The sequence below is a fragment of the Microtus pennsylvanicus genome, chromosome 6, assembly GCF_037038515.1.
Source record: "Microtus pennsylvanicus isolate mMicPen1 chromosome 6, mMicPen1.hap1, whole genome shotgun sequence".
NCBI lineage: Eukaryota > Metazoa > Chordata > Mammalia > Rodentia > Cricetidae > Microtus > Microtus pennsylvanicus.
This window is the reverse complement of record NC_134584.1, coordinates 87,995,462-88,022,498: the sequence shown is the minus strand read 5'-3', so window position 1 is coordinate 88,022,498 and position 27,037 is coordinate 87,995,462. Positions and strand designations below refer to the sequence as shown.

Genomic DNA, 27,037 nt, shown 5'->3' with positions numbered 1-27,037 from the left:
CTACCTGCCTCTGCTGGGATTAAAGGTGTGTGCCACCATGCCCAGCACAGACAGCACTAATGAAATGCTTCTCTTACTTGGTTAAGAGAAAACCAAATCTGAACTACAGGAATGATCCTATGCAAAGGGGCAGAGGCTGTATATGCCCAAAGGACTGGCCACAATACTACAAAAACAGGGTCCTTGATCACCCCCAATCTGGCAAGTAATGTAGGAACAGAATGAGTGTTACTGAGTGGTCTTTTCCTTTTGATTTAGCTTACATATGGCCACACGGAAGTCTCATCTGGGTTCTGCTTTATTACATTTTTTTTTACCACAGTGCATCTAAAAGACAGGTGTCTTAAGGGGGTCACTAAATTAGCATTCACAACTGAAGTCTACTCCCGAGCCGTTAGACTGGAGAAGTCTTTCTTTCTTCTATCAACATGATTCTATCGATAAAGGCCACAAAGCTAAGTGAGTAGGAGGCATTTACTTTTTTAATTACCGTGGTTTCCCTAATCTATCCCTTTTACCCCTTCAACTTGGCCGCCAGATTAATCTTCACAAAACTCCATGACTCCACTAATGAAAATGATTCCCTTGGCCTATAAATCAAAGTACAAACTGCTATATTTAACATTCAAGCAAGCCTCCAAATCCTGAGGCGTTAGCCTCCGAGGGTTCAACCGCTAATGGAGCAAACATCACTTTCTAAGTGTCTGTATTGGACATGTGCAGAGTTTCCCTATCACCTCTCCCTGACCAATACAGAATAATTACTATTTGCATATCATCTACACTGTGCTCGGTATTATAATTAATCTAGAAATGACTGAAAGCCTAAGGGAGAATGTGTAGCATACATGATCACCGTTTCCTCTGAAGGACTGGACATGTGCCAACTGAGGTAAGGGACAGGTGTCCTAAAACCAGTGTTTCCTGGATACCGAGAAACAACTGTGCCTCTATATTCCAAGCCTACCTTATCTTTAATTTTTAGTTCCAGAACCTGACACTTGACTATCTCTCCTACCTCTCTCACCTTCACTCGCCAGCCAAAGCCTTTCCATTCTTTTTTCTCTTTCATAGTCATTCTCTGATGACATCACGTCTCTGATGGCATCATATCTCTGATGACATCACGTCTCTGATGACATCATATCTCTGATGACATCACGTCTCTGATGACATCATATCTCTGATGACTGTTTTTTTTCAGTCAACAACTATGCATTATTGATCCAGAAACTCAAAAAGCTTCTCAATTTCTTTATCCACTGTTGCCCAGGACTCAGACTGAATTATTACTTATTGGCCCCGTTTATCATTATTTTATTGGTGGGAAAGATTCTGGAATGCCTTATTTGCTGATTCTTGGGTGCAGTTTTAATTGAACTGCAGGTGATTAGCTTAGAAACCCAAATCACACATCTTTCATAACCACTGAAGCACACAGCAAATGGGTTAAACAACTTTATGTTAATTAATGTTAATTTGTTTTATTTATAAACTTGTGAATTACTTACACTTTTGTGCCTTTCTTGGAGGCAGTCAAGAAAAGAAAGAACTTGACACCCTTGGGATATTTTGTTCAGTTGCCGGACATTCTAACTTAGCTATAATTCGCTGGACAAAACATTTATGTGTCCGATCTATTACGGTAGGGCTTAATACTAGTTGTCTCCCCAACAGCATCGTTGTTAAGCATGCACAGAACTCATGCTAGTAACTATGTGAGGTGTGAAATAACGACTGTAGCATGCCTACATTCAAGTAGTTGCTGTTTCAATGGGATGAAGGGAGTTCTGTGACCAAGGCAATTTTAAAGCACAACCGCCAGAGGAAAACATGATAATGCCCAAACTATACAGTTGTGAACAGATGTGAAATACATCTGTATGGCCATGGTTGTGGGTGTCCTTGGGTTGGCCCACTGTCTGGATTCAGTCTTGCCTCCCGTCTTCACTTCAGCCAGTACAAAAAAGTTTATTCCTCCAGCTGGTGTAGAGTTCCAGCCCACAGTGGCGAGGCGATGCTCCCACCAGCAGAACGATGCCTGGCAGCTTGCTCACGGCTCAAGAACTGCCGTGGAAGTATCAGCAACTGCAACAACCGTTACGGCGGCTCCCCTGAACTCACCAGAGCACGTCCAGGGCCCCACCGAGGTCGCCCCTCCACCGAGATCAGCAAGGCTGAGCAGCCCGTTCTCAAGCACCTAGACTTGGGGGTCCTCGGCGAGGGGCCGGGAAGACAGGACGGGGCCGGAGGCCTCGAGGAGTCACCGGCAGGGAGGGGTCCGCCGCGCGCGAAGACGGGAGGCGAGGGGCGGGCGGGGCACGCGGGCGGGCGGGGCCGCGCGTGCGCAGTGGCCGCGCGGCCGGCACGCGGCGCTGCGCTCCCCGCTTAAATGAGCCGGGGCTCCCGGCGCGCGCCACTTCAAGGGAGCCCGCCGCGGGAGCGGGCGCCGCCAGCTTTCCTCGGCGCGGCGGGAGGCGGCGGCCGTCGGGGAGCAGGCTCGGCGGGCTGAGGCGCTGCGCCCGCTGCAGGGAGGCGGCGGCGTCCGGCGATGGGGACCGAGCGGAGGCATCGCGCCGGGCCGTGACCGCCGCGCCGCCGCCTCAGGCGCTCTCGGAGCGCCGACGCTGAGGACCATGGCCCTGGAGCAGCTCTGCGCGGTCCTCAAAGGTAAGCGCGGGCGCGAACGGCGCCCCCTGCGGGCCAGGCCGCGCTCCGCTCCGCCGCCGCCGCCGCCTTCGCGCCCTTTGTCTGGCCCAGGCCGCCGCTGCGAGCTAGCCCTAGGGGGGAGCGGAGGCAGGGGGACGCCGGCGACTGCGCTCGCGTCCCGGACCATTCCACGCCGCGTTTCGCAAACTGTGTGAGCGAAGGCCGGCGGTCCCCGGTCGCCACCGCAGAAAGTCATTCCGCACAGACCCCAAAAGCCCCGACTCGGACGCGCAGGAGAGGCTTCCAAGAAGCCCCGCGACGCCCGCGCCTCCCGCGGGTCCCACCTGCTGCGGCCGGGAGGCTGCGACACTACTGCGGGCTCCGGCTGCGCGCGGCCGCCCTGCCCGCGACCCGCACCCCGCACCCCGTGCCGCCTTCCCGGGAGGGATCGCAGGGTCCTGCTGCCCAGTCTTGTGCGGAGGAGGAAGCCGGTCATCAGCGGCCGGCCGACCGCACAAAGCTCGGAAAGCCACTTGGTGGCTGCCTCGTCGCCGAGGTGTTGTGTCAGCTAAATATTTCTAGATCGTTTACATTGAAGGCAAAGTTTATTCTGAAACTCGTCCTGGATTGATCCTTTTATAAATCTCCGGGGAAAGCACCGCCATTCACTAACTGACTCCCTTTTCCCTTAATGATTTAATTGCAAATGGAATGTCTGACTGCTTTATTTTAAAATCTCTCTTCATATTGAGAGAGACGTTAAGACAGTGACAATATGGGCATGTATAGTTTTAGCACTGAATCTGAATATTGCACAATTACAAATGTTGGTGTTTCTCACGTCCGTGTTATAACCGTATTTTCAATTTTTGTTTTTATTCGAAAGTTCAATAGAACTTTTCGTCGTTCTTGAACTAATGACGTTTTAGACAAACTTCATAACTGGACAGATATTCATAAATTCGTAATTGACGTTACAGCCATTGAATTTAAATATTTACCTACCAAGCTATATGTATCAATACTTGCATATTCAAATTGTGCCAGGATAACCAATAACCTTCTAGCCAGTAAATATTTCGGTTATTCCATAAATTCTTAGTGATTCCATTAGTACATAAAAACAAATCCAAAATTCTGTCGTTACTTGTAACTCCTGATTGATGCAGTCATTGCCTTGGAAATGAACATTTTGTTTCACTCTTTGGTAATAAACGAACCACATGCACAGCTGGATTTCTGCTGCTTTAGGGGAATTTTCTTCATTCTAATCGTGAACCCACCATGTTAGTGTTGCAACATCATAATGACAAGTCCATTTGAGTAGCCTTCCGCGAGAAATCACTTGGATCTCCTACGCAGCTTTACCTGCAAAACTGAACGAAACTGAACTGGATTGGGCAATCTCCATGGGTACTCAAGGAATTGCAGCGTTCCTGCCTGTCTCTTTTCAGTGGGTACACACTGCCCTCTCTGGCCAACGCGGATTGTTGCGCCTATCCGGAAAAGATTCCTTCCCTGATGGCTGAGCTCCAGTGAAAACAGTGTAGTATCTGGCTTTTATTATTTTTTTCAAATATTATTCAACCTGAACTATTTTTACATGGCAGAAGTATTTTTACAGCTCTAGATAATTGTGCTGTTGTGGGCTTACTACAGAGAGTGCAAGCTATTTTTAGTTCTTCTATACTATGCCTTATAAGCATTAGAATTTGGTTTGGAAAGACTAAAAGAAAATATGTTAACAAAATTTGAACCTGAGAAGATAATCTGGAGGCTGAAAGAAAAAGGGAGGGCTTGGGCTTTACTGCACACATTGAGTCATTTGCTTTTTAAATCAAATGCATGTATTTCCTATATAAATAATACTAAAATTGTGCTTTAAGACAACTACTCTTTTCCAGTGCTACTATTTCCTTGGGTACCAAGGCATGAACAAGCATCCCTTAAATGTCTTAGAAGTGAGTTTTATCCACAACAAGAGGTTCTTCTCTGAAGTAGCCATTTAACACTTGTATAATTAGAGATGCTACAAGATCAAATCCTTGTTTTGGAATATAATGGACAGTTTCGGGTTAAATATCAGAAACAAGTGTAAAGTTATGAGTAGGAAGTGATTTATTAAATTACAGTAATTTACTTGTGTGTGTGCACATGAGTGTGTGCGGGCATATAAGACAGCATGCACGTGGAAGTCAGAACCTGTGGGAGGTCGCTCTTGGGGACTGAACTCAGATTGTCAAGCTTTGCAGCTGCTTTACAAACAGACATTTTGCCAGCCGCTGGTTTTACTTTTTAAAGGTACCATTATTCTTTTTCTATTTTGCAGCAGTTAGGCAAAAGAATTATTTGGCTATTTGAGCCTTCCCAATATCAGTGAAAGTGAATACTTCACTTGTGTTATTAACTCCTTCGGGTATTACAGAATTTGAGTCAACCTTCTGTCTATGGTAGCTAGGCATGATAATCCTATGAAAATCGTCTGTTGAGATTTTGAAATCCTGTTAGAGCTATTAATATTTGAAGCTGTATAATCTGAGGTTAAGTTTATGACATAATGGAGCTTAAGGACTCTTAGTCACATGCATTTAAAGGCCTGTCGGAACTGAGTATTGCCTTCTGTTCTTTCAGAAGGTTCAGGGATACTATCCCTTTAACACAAAGCCTCTTTTTAATACAGCCTTTTTTTAAATGTGACCACCACCTACGCGCGCACACACACACAGCTTGGAATAAATTGCTTAATTATCAATTGAAATTTCTTATTAAACAATGGCTTTATTATAATAAATGTTGAACTAGAAGCCAATTTACATTTTAAAACCACAGTGTTCCTTAAGTGGGGAGAATGTGTGCATTACAAAGCAAGTTTAAATCAAAGCTGCTTTCAGTCCTTTGGGAATACGATAGGAAAATGATAGACTCCAAATTTCATACGCAGTTTTCAAACAATATTTTAAATTTTAGAGGCTCTACCTGTTCAGCATAGTCTATCTTCCTATTTATTCTTCAGAATAATTACTGATGTTTTAAATGAATTTCTAGAATTGAGTTAAAAAGGAGGCTCTTAAGAGTTGATTTACCAGGATTCCTAAGCTTTCCTTAATGGCAGGAGCCCCTTCAGAGGCCTTCTACCAACAAAACCCAGAGCAGCAATGAAGAGGAGCATTGCTGTAGTTGTGGTTCCAAAACCACTCACCTTTCAACATGTTAGCGTGTTTCTTACAAAATGACATAGTGCCATATGCTAATCAGAAAGTTAATTGTGTCCTGGTTAAGGTTGGTTGGATCACATATGCATAGAGTAATATATTAGAAATTACAACACTAGAAGATAGCAGTTATTATTTCAGGTCTGACTTGACCACATGAAAATTTGACGACAGTTGCTATGGATGTGGAAAGTCGACTCCTTTTATCAAGGTGTAGCAGACAAACCTGAGCTCAGAGCACTCCTCGCCGCATGTGTCCCTTGTGCAGGAAGGAGCAAGCATTTCTGCTGCAGTCACTTTCTTAGAAATGAGCCTGGCCGGGGGATCAGCATCTGCAGGCTGCAGTGATGTCATGTTCACCAACCGTCTTCATCCGCCGCCAGTAATAGAGGAGATTTAAGTTTGGGTATTTTTGTGCTTTGGAATTCAGTTGGTCAAAAAAAAAAGCCATTATGCTGTCGTCTCTTGTCAGATTTAACAAACCTTATATTTACTGTTTCGATGCTTACCACAGGAATACCTGGAAAGAAACATGTTTAATTGCTAGTAAAGATAAGTTGAGCCAAGTTGATAAACAAGAGTAGTGTCTGGTATCTGAATTTAAAAAAAGTTTGTTCTTTCCATATCCTCCCTGATCCTGATTTATGATCAGATAAAGAGCTAGGCTGTATATGTGCTATTTTTTAAGTGAGATGTGAGTTTGCCAGTAAGTACAGCTCTCTCAGTACTGTGTGCAGTCAGATCCCTGCTTAGTCACTTCATGCCTTCCTCTAATCTGTATGGAGTGCTGTTACCTGCCAGGTCAGTCTAAGCAGTGAAGATTTGTCAGTGAACCAGACAAACATGGCTCTTTAGTAAGAAGAAACTAAATAAGCACACATACACACATGACAAATACTGGATATTATAAATAATAGTGACAGTGGAGAAAGATGATAAAGAAAACAGATTGGAGAAGCATCACAAAATCAGAAAGAATGAAGGAATAAGCCCTGCAGAGACTGATTCTAGAATATAACATGGTTTAGTCCCTAAGACAAGAACTACTTGGCATTGAAGTAATGGGAGGAGGTCTGTGGACCTACAGAGAGCAATCAGAAGAAATGCTAAGGTTCCAGATCCCACTATACCTCAAAAGAGTATGGCTGGTGGATTTATTTTACATGTAATGGGCATCTTTTGGAAGATCTAGTGAAAGGCTATGATGTGATCTAAATTATACTTTGAAAAGATAACTGGTTGCTGTACGCACATTAGTCCACAGAGGTCTGTAGCACAACTTTTGATTTTCGCCAAATAGCCATTACTCTTCTTTATTAATTCTTTGAATTTTAGTTAAAAAGCACAGTTACAATAAAAATTGTTCCCAGTCTCTCTTGAGGTTAGGTATGGTTGCGTCATTTTGTCCTATTTAAATATAAAATTATATGTACATATTAAGGAAACTGTTTTAATAAACTTGTTTTAAAATAATTTTAGATTCTGGGAAAGTTTTGTTTTAGTTTGTGTTTGTTTTAAGGAGAAAGGAATAGCCTATGCCATGTCTTCCTGCATGCAGAGTATGATTCAGTCATGGTAAATATGGAAAGTTGTAATGGCTGGCAACCTAATATTCACATTGAGTCATGAGATGACTTTGGGAACAGAAAACCTAACTGAATAATAAGACAGAACGGTCTTGGCTCTCTGATAACAATCTGCACTTTGCTTTGACTGCTTACCTCTAATTTGTCATATATCAGAAGTTTGATAGTATCCTGTTTAAACTGTTCATTTTGGTATTTCTGCTACATAGTTCGGTCCTAATGCTAACATACGAATGCACAAATCGAAAGGTAGCAAAGTCAGATTGGTAGAGAAGCTAGTAAATAGTCCCAGAAATGAAAATGAGGATTCTGTCAAGTAAAGTTAATCTAGAAGAAGTTCTTAGAAGGAGGAGGTTTTAGACATTGTAGAGATGATTTTCTAGATGAAAACAAGATGCCTAACAAGTGTGGATAATGAGAAACATTGAGAAATGTTTGTAGGGCCTTAAGAAAACAGCAAAGCAATTCTCCTGATAAGAACCAGTCAATCCACCTCCTGCTCCATCTGTTATTGACCCAAACTTGTCTCTTTCAGTATCAAGAAAGAGAAAAGACCCTTTCTCTTTCTTTCCTATTGCAGGGACCTCACAGTAAGTATGGTCCCGGGTCCAGTAGCACCAGCATCAGGAAAATGCACAAATGCTTGAATCCTGCTCTAGACCTCGAGACAGCTGAGAGTAAACCCCATTCACCCACCACTCTCTCATCCAATAACCCCGGAGGTGACTGGTGCACACTGAACTTTGAAAAATACTCTGTAATTCCTTTCTCAAACCTGAAATAGAATTGCAAGGTCAGGCCTGCACATATTTTTGTATATATTTTTTATTGTTTTTATTGAGCTATATATTTTTCTCTGTTCCTCTTCTTTCCCCCTTCCTTCTCCCCCCCTTCTACGCTTTCCTATGATCCCTACGCTCCCAGTTTACTCAGAAGATCTTGTCTTTTTCTACTTCCCCTGTAGATTAGATCCATATATGTCTCTCCTAGGGTCCTCTTCATTGTCTAGGTTCTCTGGGATTGTGAATTGTAGGCTGGTTTTCCTTTGCTTTGGTTGTTTGTTTGTTTCTTTGTTTGGTTGGTTGGTTTGGTTTTTTGAGACAGGGTTTCTCTGTAGCTTTGGGGACTGTCCTGGAACTAGCTCTTGTAGACCAGGCTGGCATTGAGCTCACAGAGATCGCCTGCCTCTGCCTCCTGAGTGCTAGGATTAAAGGTGTGTGCCAACCCTGCCCTGCTCTTTGCTCTATTTCTAAAAGCCACTTATGAGTGAGTACATATTACATTTGTCTTTCTGGTTCTGGGTTACTTTACTCAATGTGATGTTTTCTAGGTCCATATATTTGCCCACAAATTTTAAGATGTCATTATTTTTTTCGCTGTGTAGTACTCCATTGTACAAATGTACCACATCTTTATCCATTCTTTGGTCAAGGAGCACTTAGGTCGTTTCTAGTTTCTGGCTATGACAAAGAATTCTGCCATGAATATAGCTGAACACATGTCCTTGTGGTATGATTGAGTATCCTTTGGGTATATACCAAAAGTGGTATTGCTGGGTCGTGAGGAAGGTTGTTTCCTAATTTTCTGAAAAATTGTTATACTGATTTCCAAAGCAATTGTACCAGTTTGCACTCCCACCAGCAATGGAGGACTGTTCTGGACCTGCCTACTTTTTAAACCATAGTACATTACCAGATGTAACATCTAAAAAGTTGTGCCACTTTCCAGTCCAGTGGCAAAATGTGAATATACCCTTTCTAATAGCCTTAGCAACACTTGGGTGAACTTACTAAAAAGATAATTATTCTAAAAGCATCCCAATTATTCTAGTTAGTAGGCTAACTGAACTGAAATTAAAGTAGGTCTGGTAGCCATCTGTTGGCATGTATAGGGTGCTCATTTTTATTCTGTTCTTAGAGAAACCACAAATGTTTTTAAATCTTTTGGTCCTTGCCTGGGTATATTCCTATTTCAACTGTCAAGATAAGTAACTCCAGGACTGGAGAAATGGCTCAGTGGTTGAAAGCACTTGTTCTTACAGAGGACTTGGCTTCATTTCCCAGCACCCATATGGTAGCTCACAAACATCCATTTCTAGGGTATCTGATGAGGAGACCAAGCACACACGAGTACACATACATGCATGAAAGCAAAATACACATAAAATAAATAATTTTTTTAAAAAGATAAATAATCCCTAAAGGAAGTCTCATCTTTGCTTACTGGGACTAGCCAGAGTTTAAATATCAGCCAGTCAAGCCCAGCACTTCCTCTGTGCTACCATTTATATAGCCTCATTTATGTAGGACTAGAGCCAAAGCTTTGTCTTTATCAGCCAGCTCTTTGTTCTTTTAAATCTCATTTGGATTTTGTACCAAAGGCTGTTGTTTACTCAGTTTGCAAAACACTGAAATACATCCTCCTTATAGGTCTGTCTTAACAAATTTGTGTTGACATTCAGTGGTATGAGAATTGAGATCCAAAGGGCTCTTCCAGTTTTTGTACAGTATTCTGAATCAGCACATATGCAAGAACAAAAGGCACTTGAGTTTGTTTGTCTCCGTCGCTGTACCAGGCACACTGGGTAAGTCCCTTTTGTTTCGTACATGCTGTGATTCATGTAGAGGTCTTGAGCTGCACGCAGAGACTTTATTAGGTACACACAGAAGGGGTAAACCAGGGTTTAAGCTCTCTTCTGCCACTCCAAGTGTTTTTGTGACTAAGAGTCATATCCAAAAGAGTGATTGGTTAGGTCTCTGGACCTAGATAACCCACAGTGAGCTAAAACTTGTCTATTTGCATGCCTCATTAAAACAGATAAAATGCTAAAGTCACCCTTTATTCCCAGCACTCAGGAGGCAGAAGCAGACCAATCTCTGTGAGTTTAAGGCCAGCCTGGTCTCAGAGTGAGTTTCAGAACAGTGAAGGCTACACAAAGAAACCCTGTCTCCAAACAAAACAGGAAATAAAAATAAAGAAACACTAAATTTGGCCAAAGCGTTGGGAAGCATTTTAAAGCTGGTGCTTTAAAACTCATTAACAAGTGTGAGATCCGGGGCTGGAGAGATGGCTCAGAGGTTAAGAGCATTGCCTGCTCTTCCAAAGGTCCTGAGTTCAATTCCCAGCAACCACATGGTGGCTCACAACCATCTGTAATGGGGTCTGGTGGCCTCTTCTGGCCTGCAGGCATATACACAGACAGAATATTGTATACATAATAAATAAATAAATAAATATTTTAAAAAAAAACAAGTGTGAGATCCTACAGTCACTTTTCACAGAACTTTAAACCAAAACTCAGCAAGTTTAATGAAGAAACAAACACCAACAAAGATAAAACTACATTTTCCCAGCCACCTACCCTCTACATCCCACCCCCCTTCATGCATCTCCCATTCTCCAGGCTTCCCTTTAATTTCTTCCCCTAATTTCCCTACTCCTTTCTCCAGTCATTGAGAGTTTTTTTTTAATTGCACTCTTTAAAATCCAAATAACTAGAAGTAGAAATATATTGCTGACACTCTTTATACTAACTGGAATATTCAGCAATTCTAAGAAATTTTCTAGTCCTCCAAACTGATGGTTCTAAATTCCATGTTAATTTTATCACTTAATGTTTATAGGAAATGGACAGGCTCAGGAATGGAAGCTAGTTGCCTAGTGACAAAGTCCCTTAAAGATTTTAAGCTAGCTGAGTACCTGGGATTTGATAATTTACACGGGGGGAGGGGGGGAGGGGAGGGAGAGAGAGAGAGAGAGAGAGAGAGAGAGAGAGAGAGAGAGAGAGAACGAGAGAGAACGAGAATGCAACTAAAAGTCTTTCTTAGTATCTTAGTATAAGACCTTTGCAAAAACCTAGCCCTGTACCCTTAATCAGTTTAATATAGTAGAATGTACTTTTTGTCAAAACTTAGAAGTTACAGAATTGTGATGAGACTTGATCTTTGGCTAGATTCAGAACCTTTCAATGGCCTGATTTGAACAAGCAACACAACATCCCCATGAAACATCCTCTTTTAGCCAACCAAAACTATTAAAAGGACAAGAAGCATAAAACCACTGAAGCCTTTTCCAGGAGAAAGTAAATCAAATTAAGGACTCTCCAGTTAAAACTACCCATGGCCTCCACATCTCCGCCAAAAGTCCTGGTTTTGGTTTTCTATTTGGGTTCTGTGAACTAACTGTTTTACAAGCAATTGCTTCAAATACAAACAGTTAAACCCTGATAAAGCTACTTCATTCCAAATCTTCAAGCAAAACTAGAGATCGCCTATGGTTATTTTTCTTATTTGAAACAATGAACTAGGAAAATTAAATATTAAAATTGAAGATGAACTAGTGCTGTGGATGTAAGCCCAGGGACTGATGGGATGTCTGAGTGAGTACTGTGCTTGGGATAGTACTTGCAATATGAGGCACAGTGGACTATAGCTGTAATCTTGGCACTGGAACGGCAGAGACAGTAGAATCCCTGGGTCTTGCTAGCCAGACAATCTAATCAAATTGACCAGCTCCAGATTCATTGAGAAACCTGTCCGCAAAAAGTAAGGTAGATAACTTGTCTGCTCATAAGCTGTTCCTCTGAAGGAAATGTTCCCTCCCTCAGCACCCAGTCTCTCAGTAAGAGGTGGGGCCTCATGAACCCTTTCCCATGCACTGTGAAGTAGTGATGGGCTCAGTCTTGTGCAGGTCGCCACAGCTGTGGTGAGTTTCACAGGACTCTTTCCTGACCTTGGCCTCTTCTATTCTCTGAACCTCCTTTTCCATTGTTCCCTGAGCCTTGGAGCAGCTGATGTAGATGCCCTGTTTAGATACAAACATTCCACAGTTGCTTTATTTTCCAGTTTGACCAGTTGTGAACCACTGCATTAATGAGTTGATGTATTCATGACCATTCACTTCAAAACGAAGCTTCTCTGGTAAAGGCTGAGAGGAGTACTAAGCTATGAGTGTAAATATCAGTATTTAGAAGGTATTTTAACACAGTACCTCTACTCATGCTTTTACAAACAGCGTTAATTTACCTCAGTGGGTCAATAAAATAGAAAACATTATAGTAAGAGGAGGTTTATTGGGAGAAGCAGGGTTTCAGCAATAGAGTACATGCAAATGTGAGAGGGAGTAACGGGAGGGGTGAAAATGACCCAAAATTCAATTTAGGCATATGCGACGTTGTCAAAGAATTATACACATGCACACACACACATGTGCATGCGTGTGTCGGGGTGTGGGGGTGTTGTAGTATTAGCAGTCATTGAGGAAGACACCTGACATCAGCCTCTCTAGCTTACACATGCACATATACACACAAAAATAAACAAAAATAAAGTCTACTCCTACACACAAAAAAACCCTTATGGCACTATTGAGAGATAATTGAACCATAAAAGTGTTAACTTTATCAACGACTTGATATGTGTAATTATCATACATATGGGCTATTGAGAAAATAGCCCCTGTGGAGGAAGGAGGCCACTGGGGTTTGCCTTTGATGGATATATCTTGGCCTCTTCCTCTGCTCTATCTGCTTCCTGGCTGCTGTGAGGTGAGCAGTTCTACTCTACCACACTCTTTCTACCTTTATATGCATTCTCAGTCCAGAAGCAATGGAGCAGTCTTCCTGTGGACTAAATCACTGAAACAGATATAATAATGAGCCAGAATAAATCTTACTTTGTTTCTCAGGTGTTTGTCATGGTCACAAAAAGCCTGGCTAGAGCAGCTAATCAGATCCACTGTTTGCCATGGTGTTTTAGTTACTGTTCTACTTCTGTGAAAAGACACAATGACCAAGGAAACTTACAGAAGGAAGAGTTTAATCGGGTCCTCCTTAACAGTTCCAGAGAGTTAGCTTGTGGTCATGATGGTCGGGAGTGTGGCGGTAGGCACGCTGCTAGAGCAGTACATTCTGATCTACAGGCTCCAGGCAAGGGAGAGAGTAAGACTGAACCTGGTGTGGGTTTAAACCTCACAGCCCACCTCCAGTGACATAGCTCCACCAACAAAGGCCACACTTCCTAAACAGGACCACAGACTGGAAGCGGAACATTCAGCTATATGAGCCTCTGAGGGCCGTTTTCCTTAAATACAACACAGCAGATATTCTCTTCCTTATTAACCTCGACACCCTCATGTCTTCCCCCAGAGTTCCAAGTTCCTTCAGATGGTTGAGATTGTTACCCAATCTGTGACAGTTTCCAAATCTCAACCTTTTCTTTCTAATAATGCTCTCTCCTGGAAAGTCACTCTGCTGCTTACTGATTGCTACAGCCCCTCCCCCATGCACCTTTTAGGGAGAAATTTTAGGGACACAAAATCAAGTTTTCTTCCCAAAGGGAGAAACATATAATTAATCCCTCCAGAAAGCCATGTTCTAATACTGCCACACCTGCCTACATGGTAAACTGACCAAGAACCTTTGGGCTCACTCCGGTACTAGTGTTGATCATATCCTCAGTATCTCCAGGGGAAATCCAGATGAATCCTAACAAATTTCTCCCCAGTGTTAAGCAATAGTCATTAAGTCTGTTGGTGGCATACAACTCATAGTAGATGATTTTACACATAAGAAATGTGTTCCCTCTACCTACTCTTATGGTATTTTTATCTTACCTGTCCACTAGCCTAATGGAAAAGGATGGAGATTTCTTCAAGATTTAATAGCTGTTAACAAAATCATTATTCCTTAACAGCCAGTGATTATTGTCCTTCATACTTTGTTGTCCAATGTTTCTCCCTGAGCAGCCATTGGCTTCTATGGTGTTTTTTCAGTACATCTAGTACATAGCCAGTACCTTTCTATTTTAACACAAAAGGATCAGCAGTTTACCTGGGAAGATAAGATGAAAACCCTGCCTAATTTCTTTTCGATAATTCAGGATGTCTTAGGTAATATATCTTTCTAATATTGTTCAATTTTTCTTCAGTATTAGAATAATCTATTTTTATATGCCTCATCCCAAGAAGCCTGTACTGAAAGCCTCCACTTCTCTCATAGCCTGTCCTCTAGAAGGTATAAGGACTCCAATTCTGTCAAACCCCTATCAAACTTGGGAGTTAGCTCTTGATGCATAAGGATCTGAATCTTATCCTTACTGCCCTCAAGACATTTAGCTTCTCTTCTTCCCTGCCCTGAAAGACAACTCCGGGAATTTTTAGAACTTATTACTTTTTTCCAGAACTGGCTACTAAACTTTTCTTTGGTTCTCTAATCTCTTTACAATTACTGAAAAATTCCTGTCCTTACCATATTTAGTGGTTCTACAATGGAAAACAGTTCTTCAAGTATATCAGGAAGTAACTGGCATTAGCTCACCCAGTTACATTCTGTCTTTCCACATATTTATGTATGAGAAAGGAAGGCACTAAGAATCCTACCTCAGATCTAGGAAGGCAAAACAGACCATTGGACCAATACAGACAGCAGCTAGACCTACTGGCGCAAAGACTGTGTTCCTGTCTATATGAGGTTACTACCTCACTGAACAGTTTTCATAGGATCTTCTTTCGTCTGTATCCCTCCCTCTGTTGAAGCTATTTTCAACTCTTCAATATACTGAATGCTACCTAGCTAACTACTGCTGGCTGCTAACTCAGCTAGCAGCTCGCTAGGGAAAGTCTTTTCCTCCTCACCTCATCTCACTCTCACTCGTTAGAACGTGTTGGGTTCTGCTGTTCTGTTTCCTCTCCCAGGCTGTGGTGTCCCTCCTGACTTTTTTTGCACTAACAACGTGACTTCTCCATGACTAGATGAACAAGAAACTCTTTTGTGGAGTACATGCTACAATAATTAGTTTGTAAAAGATTTTATCTCAGATGATCCAGTAGCCATTATCAAATCAGATTTTCTATAGTTTCCTTTAACAAGATTATAGAATCCAGAACCTTTGCTAAGGCTTCATCTCCATTCACTGATTATAGAAACATTTATACAGACAGTAGATACATCGAGGGTTACATGTGTTCTGGGTCTGCTCTAGAAGCCCAGAAGACGTTTACTTCCTTAGGACTACCAGTGACAGTAAGGACTATATCTTTGCCCCCTCATGTCACTCAGGTTCCAAGAGTTCATATAAAAGCTCTCTTTTAAGAAGTAAGCATATTAATGTCATAGCCTATATAAGCTGCCCTGTGTCCTCCTCAACCTTAGGTTAGTGCAACCAACTAATAAAGGATTTTCTGCATGACCAGGAGTGGGGAATGGTTGGGAATGGGGGTTGACAGGAGCATTATTTGATTTAAATGAGATATCTTTGGACAGGTCTGAACTGGCATCCCATCCTGCACAAATTTTTTCCTTTGTGTCTTGACTTCCTAGAATATTGGCAAAATGGTCAAATAGGAAAAGGAATATTATCGAAAGCCCTCACTCATCACTGCTTATGAGATACATTGACTGCAAATATGTCCTTGGTACAACCCTGGAAAGCCAAATCATGCTTCCAGGGTCATCTCTCAACTGTCTAATGGTCATTGGAAGTCTGACAAGGTTTATTTGCTGTACCACTTCACAGGATACTGGTATATATAGCTGGCATGGTTTCATCTTGAGTTGAAGCTTTCCCTTACCACTAGTCTAGAACATGGAAAATATTTACCAGGAGGATCCCCTAAGAACTTTGTAGTGATGAAAGGATTCATTATACTAGACAGATTATTCCAGTTGTAAAATCAGCCCATCAGTATCTCCATTGTACTTAATATACCCAGTTGTCTAAGATACATTGCACAGACCTTTGGAGAAATAAATACCTAGTTGGTAAGAATTTGTGAGATATTTAGTCTGTCATTATCTAAGGTTCCTTCCCTTAGTTTCCCTTAACCTTCCACTCCTATAGGAAGACATTTTTATATCTTTTTGAGATCATTACTGGCTGAACAAAGCACTTAGCATCTAAGCATTCGACAAAGCACTTCGCCAGCCTGTGCTTATTAGAGGATAAGTGCATTGCTACAAAGAGTTGCTTGACATCCTATAGTGCACTGCTACCCTTGTTAAAGATTCCTTCAACTGCATGCCCCAAGTATACAAAGCTCACTCTTACATCCTGAAGCCTGGAGCGTTTATTAGAAATGTACTACCTTAGCTTCCTTCTAGTCCCACTAAAGGGACTCTTTCAAGTACTATCAGTTAACCTATATCTTTCCTTCTATAGAAGCTTTTTTCAACCCGTGTACAGCTATGTAAATAGAGACTGTGTTCATTTCCCAACCACCCAGACCTGAATAATCACACAGAGACTATATTAATTACAACACTGTTTGGCCAATGATTCAGGCATATTCCTAGCTAGCTCTTACATCTTAAATTAACCCATTTTTATTAATCTAGGTATTGACACAGGCTGTGGCTTACTGGTAAGGTTCCAGCTTCTTTCTTCTTCAGCAGCTACATGGCATCTGTCTGACTCCACCTTCTTTCCTCCTCTGTCTCTGCTTGGATTTTCTACCCTGCTATATTCTTCCCTGCCATAGACCAAAGCAGATTCTTTATTAACCAGTGGTAATAAAACATATTCACAACATACAGAGGGGAACCCCATATCACAGCTAAATTAAAGGGTATGGCATAGGGGTTCATTTTCTAGGGTTGTACCCATTTACAAAAATTTCCTGACCCTCTCACTCTCAGCTAATGGACTTCAACTCCTGCCACTAGTATGAAAATCAAGTTAAAAAGAAAGCTTATATTCCAAAAGAAATAAAATGACATCTGAGAAAGCATCTTCTCCCAAGAACCAGGACAAGAACAGTACAACTTCAAAATGAATTTGCATCTAGCTGAAAATTTACAGATTTTCTTTATGCTACTTCCCCATGAAGTAGTCCTTCATAGTCCTCTAACACCAATGTCTCTTTGTTAATCACATTGACATCCATTCCAATTCTTTAATCTTCTTGCTAACATTTTTCTCAAAATGTCTTCACTACCTATGCTAGTTTGATCCACCATGAGATGAAATCATAAACAACCTCTAGCACAGCAGTTCTTAACCTGTGGGTCACAACCCTTTGGGGGTTATATATCAAATATCCTGCATATCAGATTCTTATGATTCATAACAGTAGCAAAATTACAGTCTTAAAGTAGCAACCAAATAATTTTATGTTTGGGGGTCACCACAACATGGGGAACTGTATTAAAGGATCGCAGCACTAAGAAAGTTGAGAACCACTGCCCTAACATCTCCCTGATACTTACATCTTCCCCACTCAGCTTCTCTGACATTGAAATATAATAGTGACTTTTGTTACTGTTCTGCCTATCCTAGCCATCCCTTCTGCCCTGCACAGATCACCACTATCTACCTCCCAGATCTTGGCCATGAACAGAAACTTAGTGGAATACCGGACATGCCATGACACCCCTACTGAAAACTTTGGTATGAGTCTGCAACTTCACTGAGGCTTGTTCTACAGTGTCCTGTCCTGAGACACTCAGGAATAAATCGTCTTAATAAGATCTGTGAAGTTTCTTCCTTAGCATTTTTCCTTACTCTAGATTTAACTTTGTATGATCCAAAAAAAAAAAAAAAGCTACTCACAAAACCAAATTCCACTGTTACCAACAAGAACCTTCTCGCTTGGACTGGTCACCTGGAAAACCTATCTCTCTCCCATCACAAGCCACAAGCCAAATGAATTATTGCCGAGGTTTCTTCCTCACTGACTTGGTGCTTATTTCTTCTTACCTCTCTCCCACTGAAACCTTAAAAAAAGGTTTCATCTTAACCTTAAAAAAGAAGAAAATCCCACATGTCAGGGTTGGGATTATTTTCATTTGAGCTATGAGAACAGAACTTGGCAGTTAGAGATTTGGAGGTACCTACCTCTTGGATATCTGGCTATGCCTTTTGCCATCTTAAAAGTAGTCTATTGTTCCCAGCCCAAATAACACGGTGTAGAAAGAAACTTTTAAAAATTATTTTAGAGGTAGTTACCATGATGCCAACCCTTAATTCTAAGGATAACAACTGTGGTTTACTAAGAGGAATTATCCTGGACATGGAAAAATACTAGGATCTTTGCTAGGAATTGGTACCATCTAGAATGAATTCATAATTGAAAACTTTTTCCATTCTGAGTTTTTAATTTTTCTTACTATTGTGTATGAGTGTGTGTTGTACATATATGAATAGAGATCAGAGGACAACTCTAAGGAGTCTGTTCTGAGGTGTGAATTTAGCATTATTTGGAAAGTGCTTTTACCCAGTCATCACACTGACCCCTCCTGTGCTGTTAACACAGCCACCAGTTTCACTACCCAAGACCATTAGGCCCCACCAGAGCCCTTTGGACTCCTGTGTTCATATACTCCTAAATAATGGTCCTTGCTGCATGGGGCGGTGTCAGTTCTGTTGTACCTCAAGTTGTACCTGGAGACTTTGGGGCAGATTGAATTGGAAACTTTCAAACTCTTAAAGGTGGCTAAATCTTATCTGGCACTGGTTCCCTCTTGTGTTCTGCCCTACCATTCTCTTCATACAAGGAAGACATTTGGCTTCTCTTGAAGCGTATCATAAGCTGTTTTAACAGGTACTACAAGAGATGCAGACCAGACTCAGGGTAATGTTAAAACCTTTAAGACTTTGAATTTATCCCAACAAGAAACCAGAACCCAAGAGATTTTGGAGATCTAACAGGTATCTAGATGCCCTCACTGGCAGCTGGCTCCAAGAAGAGGTCCAGATGACTAGCTAGCAATAAAAATGAAGTCTGGTGACAATTTGCTAACAGAGGGATAGGTTGATGTCACATTTTTCATGGAAAAATGACAAGCTAAACTTTTGGGGTCTCATGCCTAGTCATATTCCTATTTCAGCTGCCAAGATAAACAAACCTAACCAATGAGCTATATGACCTACAGTAAACTATGTTTTATTTTTTACTTTGTTTTTATTTTTATTTTATTTGTTTTATTTAAGCTGGCTTACAGTTCAGAGGTTTAGTCTGTTATCGTCAAGGCAACTCGCAGGCAGATATGGTGCTGGAGAAGGGGCTAAGGATTCTGACATCTTGAATCACAGGCAGCAGGAAGTGGTCTGTCTCTGGGAATGGCTTGAGCATGTATGAGACCTCAAAACCTGCTTCCACAGTAACATACTTCCTCTAACAAGGCCATACCTACACCAGTAAAGCCACACCTCCTGATGGTACCACTCCTTATGAGTTTATGGGAGCCAGTTACATTCAAACTACCACAGGTGTACACCACCCCACCCAGCCTTAAGCTTTAAATATCAGCCAATCTGTAATGAACACTTGAGCCAGCATGAGAACTTGGTCAAGAGCTTTATTTTAACCAACCCTTCTTCATTCCTTTGGATCATACTAAGTTTATGCCAATGGCTCTGTCTCCCCAGTTTGCAAACTACATGAAGTTTTTTGCCTTAAAATTGTTCCTGGCAATATTTTTCATCTTCATTAAGAAGTACATTTTTAGAATGCATGGAGAGAGAGAGAGAGAGAGAGAGAGAGAGAGAGAGAGAGAGAGAGAGAGAACATCTGTGCAGATGTCCAAGGAAGCTGTAAGCTGTAAGAAGATGTGGGATCCTTAGAGCTGTAGTTACAGACAGTTTTGAGTCACTTGCTTTGAGTGCTGCAATATCTAGTCTTCTGGAGGAACAGCAGCTGCTTTTAACTTCAGAGCCATTACTGCAGCCCCAAATATACATTGTTTAATATTAATAAAGCTGAATTTTGTGATTTTTTATTTTGGTACATATTTCTGATGGTATAACCATTTTTCCATGTGTATATAAAATAAATTTATATATTATATTTTAATATAATGTGCAAAATAAAAACATTTGTTTCTGTCTTTATTAAAATTATTCACACACACCCATTTGGTTTGGTTTGGTGGGGTTGCTTTTGTTTTTCAAGACAGTGTTTCTCTGTATAGCCCTGGCTGTCCTAGAACTCACTCTGGTAAACCAGCTGACCTCAAACTCGGAGATCCACCTGCCTCTGCCTTCCAAGTGCTGGGATTAAAGGCATATGCCACTGCCACCCAGCTATTTCTTTAGTTAATATACTATCCCCAAACCATTTGTTTTTAAATTTTATTTTATATGTGTGAGTTTTTATTGCTTACTATGCTTTTAATTTTCTGACACACTTTTTTTTATTTCTAGTTGTACTATTGGTCTCCTGCTTCTGTTTGTTAATTTCTTTAAGATTATTTATCTTTATTATATATGTATGGATGTGCTACCTGCGTGTATCTATGTGTACCACATGTGTGCCTGGTCCCCTTGAAGTTCAGAAGAGAGCATCAGATCCACTGGAACTGGAGTTACAGATCATCTTGAGCCACCATGTGGTGCTGGGGACTTAACCCAGGTCCTCTGCAAGAACATTATGTGCTGTTAACCCCTGAGCCACCTCCAGCCCATGTTTGTTGATTTCTTACCCTTTCAGCTCTCTTGGTGTCACTTACTTTAAAGCTGTGAGCTATAAATGTGAAAACTGATAGTTTACCTGTGATTCTAGAAATAAAAGAACGTGAACAAAATGTATCGAGCCATTGTGTGTCACCTAAATGACACAACATGGGAGCTGGGTTCCTCTGAGAGGATAGCCGGCATAAAGGAATGTTTCATTTCCTGAGCCTCAGACTCCTAATGTTTGGGGATTATGAGTTTGGTTTTGTAATCATAAATCTCTTAATTTTGTTGTGGTTATTGTTTTTTAAGTTCAAGGCTCTGTTCCTCTAACTCAGTTCCAGTATAAAGATGGGAAGTGTTTTGTTTTGAGATAGGATTTCACTATGTAGCCCTGGCTGTCCTAGAATTCACTAAAATCCTCTGCCCCTTGATTTCTGGGATTAAAGACATGCTCCCACAACACCTAAAACAAATTTAAAAGAAAATAAAAAGAATCATTCATTCTGACATGGAGTCTTTAATCAAACAAACAAAAACCTACAGTGGTTTTTCTTGTCCTAATTAAAAGTTCAATACCTATTCCAGACAGACTGGTAGTATGCTTTCTACTGAATGGAAGAAAGCACCATTCATTTAAAAAAAAAAAACTTTGAAAAAGGAAAGGCAGTCAATATAGTTGAAAGGAGACAAAGGATTCAAGAAGCCAAGGATGAAGAGGTCAAATGCTTAGATTTTAAGATGTAAACTAAGTGACAAGAACTATATCTTCGCACATTGATAGTCTTGTTAATAGACACTAAAGGTATGCTATTAAGCAAACCTGTGCTGTTACTCTGTGTGTGTGTGTGTCATTTGGCAAAGTCGTCAATCACTCTATTTCCCTCTCCCTAACATCTTGTAAGTTATAAATTGCAGTTCACTCTGTCTTAAGCATGTCATTAGTCTCTCCTTTCCAATTCCACAGACTTCTCTGCTTCAATACATCACCATTACTTTACTTCACAAATGATTTTCTCATAAGGTTAGCCTCCAGACAACCATTAGGAGAATGAAAGAAGTAGTGATATACTCTCTTGGTTTAAAAACAATAGTGAGTGACTGGGTTTGGTGGTGCACACCTTTGATCCCAGCAGAGCTCTGAATTCTAGGCCAGCCTCCTCTACCTAGCAGTTCCAGGCCAACCAATACTATGTAGTAAAATCCTGTCTACAAAAAAATCAAAAATAAAAACCTACAGTGAGTAACTAGGAATGTATCTAAATGGCACTGCACTGGGCTAGCATGCACAGCACTGTGGGTTCATTCCCTAACACCACAATAAGCAAACAAAAGTCTTCAGTGCTTTTTCTTTTTAATTGTAATTGAAAATATAAATTCATCAACATGGTATTTAAGAGTTTTTACTCTTAAGTCTTATCTTGCTTTTTTTCTAACCTGCTATGCTACCATATTTCTTTCTCAGGAGTTCAAGTCCAATTAGTCTGTTCCAGATGTTTTCCTCACTCTGCCCTTTTATCTCAGAAAGAATGAATACCAGTTCCCTTCTCCATGTTTCCATTATGCGGTCTCTAAACCTCTCTTTTCACCTGTATTTCAGGTAGTCTTTGACAGTTGACTCTAGGAAGATGATAATTTTCACAGTATCTACCATTTACTTAGCAGGATGCTTGGTACATATGATATGATATTCACACCATTGAGACTGGTCCCATCATATTAGTACATCTTCTGGATTTTGCAGATAACTAACATGAAGCTTAAAAAGACCTCACAGCTAGTACAGTAATATAAGACAGAAACCTAAACTCCTATATTCACCTGTCTCCTGAAGTCCATACTGTTAGGCATTTTGCTTAATTTTGTAGCCATACCTTTGCCTTCTTAGAAGGAGATAAATGCTATTGACTAAACGTCTATCTACCAAACTGGTAGTTTAGGGCAGCCTGGTAGCCCGTTTTCTATTAAATGGAAAAAGGTGCCATTCATAAAAAATGTCTTTGAAATCTCCAAAACACAGAAAAAAGGTATATATTGTTGGTTGGGTCTCAAACGTTCGGGGTGAGGAGTGAAATAGCTTTAGTGTCTAATATGGCTTCCTGTTAGAGCAAAACCAGCACAGTGATGCACAGCAGCAGTGTCAGTGGACTTCTAGAAGTCAGGTGAGCCACTCGAGCTTTGGCATAACACACTGCACAACTGACCAAATGCATAAACACACTTCGGGTAGAGTAAATGGAGTGGTTAGGCTTAGCAAAAGCCTGCACAACACATATATGTGGGCTTGTTTTCATGTTGAAAAAAAATGTTTTTAACAGCACATGGTATTCATTACTTCTTATATAAATAAGTACAAAATCAGTTACATCTTTTCTTTGGTTGTTTTGGAGTCAAATAGTAAATAAGAACATAGCATTTGTTTATTTACATTGTGAATATGTATGTGTGCTCATGAATATTCGCATGTTTGAGCTTTTACACATTCCCACTGTGGTACTCATGGGAGGTTAGACACAACTTTCAGAGTTGTTCTTTCACCTTATAGATTCCAAAGATCAAGCTCAGGTGTTTAGGCTCAATGGCAAGCATCCTTACCCGAAGAGCCAGCCCCCTCATTAGCCCAAGGGCACAGCATTTCATATCTCAAAGACTCAGTGTGAATGTTGGTAAGAAATGGCGATTTTAACCAAAATGTGTGCACATGTTTATAATCCTAGCGCGGGGGAGATAAAGGAAGCCAGATTTTGAGTTCAAGGCCAATGTGACCTCTATAACAGTACCCATCTAATTTTAGTCATTAGTCCTTTATTGTCATCAGAGTTTCCTTAGAGGCGTAGTAAAATGTAAAATAAATGCAACTTTTTAACTGTTCTTTTCTGTTCTTTCTCTAGTGTTGCTAATAACAGTACTTGTAGTGGAAGGGATTGCTGTGGCCCAAAAGACCCAAGGTAAAGTATGGAGAGGAACATGGTATGTTTACGCAGTTTGAAAGAATTACAACTTTTGGATGCTATTTCATAATCCTTTGTTTTAGTTTTCTCTCTATTACGGTGATAAAATACCATGACCAAAACAGCTTGGGAGAGGAAAAGATTTATTTGGCTTACAGTTTTCACATTACAAAGCATCATCAAGGGAAGTCAGAGCAGGAGTCAGGGCAGGATCCTGGAGGCAGGAGCTGATGCAGAGGCCATGGAGGAGTGCTGTTTACTGGCTTACTCTCCCGGGTTTGCTAAGTCTGCTTTCTTACAGGACCCAGAATCAGCTGCCCAAGGTGGCCCTACCCAGTGAGCTGATCCATCCGACATCAGTCATTAGTCAAGAAAATGCCCCACAGACAACTGAGGTGCCCTCGTAAATGACCCTGGCTTAGTTGATAAAAAATACTAACTAACACATTCCTCTTAATCATTTCAGTGACCAAAAGCATTCTATTAACCTATGGATCTCAACTTAAACAGAATCAGCTAATAAATTGTCTGCGCAAAGTTTGCCCTGATAAGCTTTTTAAAAGCCAGCATCACTAATAACTTTTAATACACTGTTAATTATATCCAAAATTTAAATGAAATTTACAGTTTTATCACTAAGAAGAATAAAAAAGTGTCTTTTCTAGTGTGAACAAGAAAAGTCTATCAGTACAGTCTTCAAAGCCCTTTGGTCCTGTTGTACTGTCTGACTTTGAAGAATAGCTACTGTGATTTTTTAAAGCAAATTTTCATGTTAGAGTTAGTGCATTTTTCTGTACAATTTTATTTTTTATTTTCATCAAAGTTATATGTTCACATGATAAAAAATCAAACTATAAACAATTGGAAAAATTGTTTTTCATTCTCTTCTTCCTGTTTCCTGCTTTAAACCACGACTATGATATATATGATATTTTGTTTATATTTTGTGTGGGGAAAGGTAGACACACATACAGTACACATTGTAGAGCAGGATAACATTGGGAAGTGAGTTCTCTCCTACCACTCTCTGAGTCATGGAGACTGAAGTCATGCCATCATCTTGCAAAACATGAACTTTTAATCCTCTAAACCAGTGGTTCTCAACCAGTGTGTCAAGATTCTTTTGGCAAGCCTCTATCCCCAAAAAATATTTGCATTATGATTATAATTCATAATCGTAGCAAAATTATAGTTATGAAGTACCAACAAAAATAGTTTTATGACTGAGTGGTGGTGGCGAATTCCTTTAACCCCCGCATTTGGGAGGCAGGGGTAGGCAGATCTCTAAATTCAAAGCCAACCTGGTCTACAAAGTGAGTTCCAGGACAGCCAGAGCTACACAGAAAAACCCTGTCTCAATAAATAAATAAATAAATATTTTTTTTTCAAAAAAGGGAGGAAGGAAGTAAGAAAAGCAAAAATCAGCATTTAAACCATTTATTAAAATTTTTCAATACAAATTTGTCTTTAGGTTTAGAAATATTTTGGGTTTGTTCAGTTTCTAAAATTTCCTCATCCAGGAAGAGAGAGAGAGTCGATGTTGGGGCGAGTAACAGGAGAGACTAAGAGAAGGAGGAAAGAGGAAGGGGAAACTGATTGGACTGGGGAAAAATTAATTGATTAATTAATTATAAAAAATTCCTCCTTCATTTTCTCTAGTGTTTTAGGGGATTTCCTATTATTATAATACTTACAGCCTTTTTGGATTTGTATTGCTGTTTTTTAAAGTTAACATACAAAGTCCTGAGTTTATTATGAAGTTCAACATAATGAATTCAATATATATTTAATTTATGTATATTTTCACACATATTTTTATTTCAATCTGGAGAGACTTCCTCAATTTTTATTCCATAAACTAACAATTACAAAACTTTTTATGGAAAGATCCAATAAATATTTAAGCTTCTATGAGCCTGTCTCTGAAACAGTTACCCAGTTCTTTTGTTGTGAAAGCAACCAAAATGAGCAGTTGAAGGGTATTAATATGTTCCAGTAAAACTCAACACACGCCTATGGCATTACACCTCTGCTCTAAACTTTCTCGCGCTTTGATTTTCTCCGTTTGGTGGAGCTTGCTTCTATTTTTAAAAAAAAAAAAGAATGTTTTTTGTTTTTGTTTTATGACTGTATTTGCTTTTCTGTCTCTGGAGAAATCGCATGAAACCCTGTTGTTACTCATTGGTTGATAACTTGGGTTTATTGTTTGTTTTCATTTCCTTGCATGAGCTTTATTTACTCAGGGTTGCTTTATTCCATGTTTTCCAACATGTTTTTCATACTGGAAGCTTTCTTCAAATTCCTGGTTGTCCTTGCTTATGTGCTTAATATTTTAACGGGGGCACTGAAAAGCTGACCGTGAGTTGTCTGTAGGTATGGGTAGGATGTGTTTACCGTGGCTCTCATCTGGGATTTGAACTGACATTTGGGACTCTCTGATCTGTATGATTAACCCTTTCTTAGATAGATTGGATTCCCAAAATAGAAATCTCTGTTTGCTGTCAGAGTCTCTTGCTTCAATAGACCAAGTGGGAGAAAGCTGGGACTGTCAGTGAGTTCATTAACATTCACCAGCCTCCCAATTTTCAATTGCTGTTTGCACCTCAGCTGCACCTGGTTGTCCCAGTTCATTAATTCTGCTTTACTTTCACCAAAGTAATGGTGAAACTTATATGGGTGTGGAGGTCAGAAGACAGCTTGCTGTTTCTGTTCTTCCACTATATGGCTTCCAAGAATCAAACTCGGGTTGTCAGACTTGGTGGCAGGTACCTTTTGTGGCAAACGCATCCTTTACCATCAAGCCTTCAAAATAAGTATAATTAATATACAACAGCTTTCTTCCACTTCTGCTGTGATCAGTTGGTTATACTAAATTTGTCAGTGGTTCTCGTGAAGTTATATATGCAACTGAGTAGGCAATTGTTTAGGGTGTTTGGGGGAAAGAAAAGAATGCTTCTTATATTTTGCTATAATGGTATTTAAAATTCCCTTCAAGATGGACAGAACATTGGAATCAAGCACATTCCTGCAACCCAGTGTGGCATTTGGGTTCGAACCAGCAATGGAGGTCATTTTGCTTCACCAAATTATCCTGACTCATATCCACCAAACAAGGAGTGTATCTATATTTTGGAAGGTATTTAACAAATCTGTGTTTTCTTGGATAAACTTCTACTTCACTATAAAACTGAGGACATTAGCTAAATGCCCTGTTTAAACAAGTTGGGACAAATTTTAAATATGTTTTTGAATTA

At 40.4% G+C, this 27,037-nt stretch overlaps 1 protein-coding gene across 4 annotated transcripts in view; it reads left to right on the top strand.

Annotated features, from left to right (window-relative positions):
• The first annotated feature begins 2,439 nt into the window (after positions 1 to 2,439).
• Neto2 (neuropilin and tolloid like 2) overlaps positions 2,440 to 27,037 on the top strand; it is an 81,833-nt gene continuing 57,235 nt past the window's right edge. For all 4 annotated transcript variants that reach the window (XR_012910942.1, XR_012910943.1, XM_075976780.1 and 1 more), the window contains exons 1-3: positions 2,440 to 2,670; positions 23,724 to 23,780; positions 26,779 to 26,919. Coding sequence is in view for 2 of the 4 variants with exons in the window: in XM_075976780.1 (XP_075832895.1) it covers positions 2,637 to 2,670; positions 23,724 to 23,780; positions 26,779 to 26,919 (232 nt within the window). In the remaining 2 variants the exon portion in view is untranslated. The remainder of the gene's footprint in view (positions 2,671 to 23,723; positions 23,781 to 26,778; positions 26,920 to 27,037) is intronic.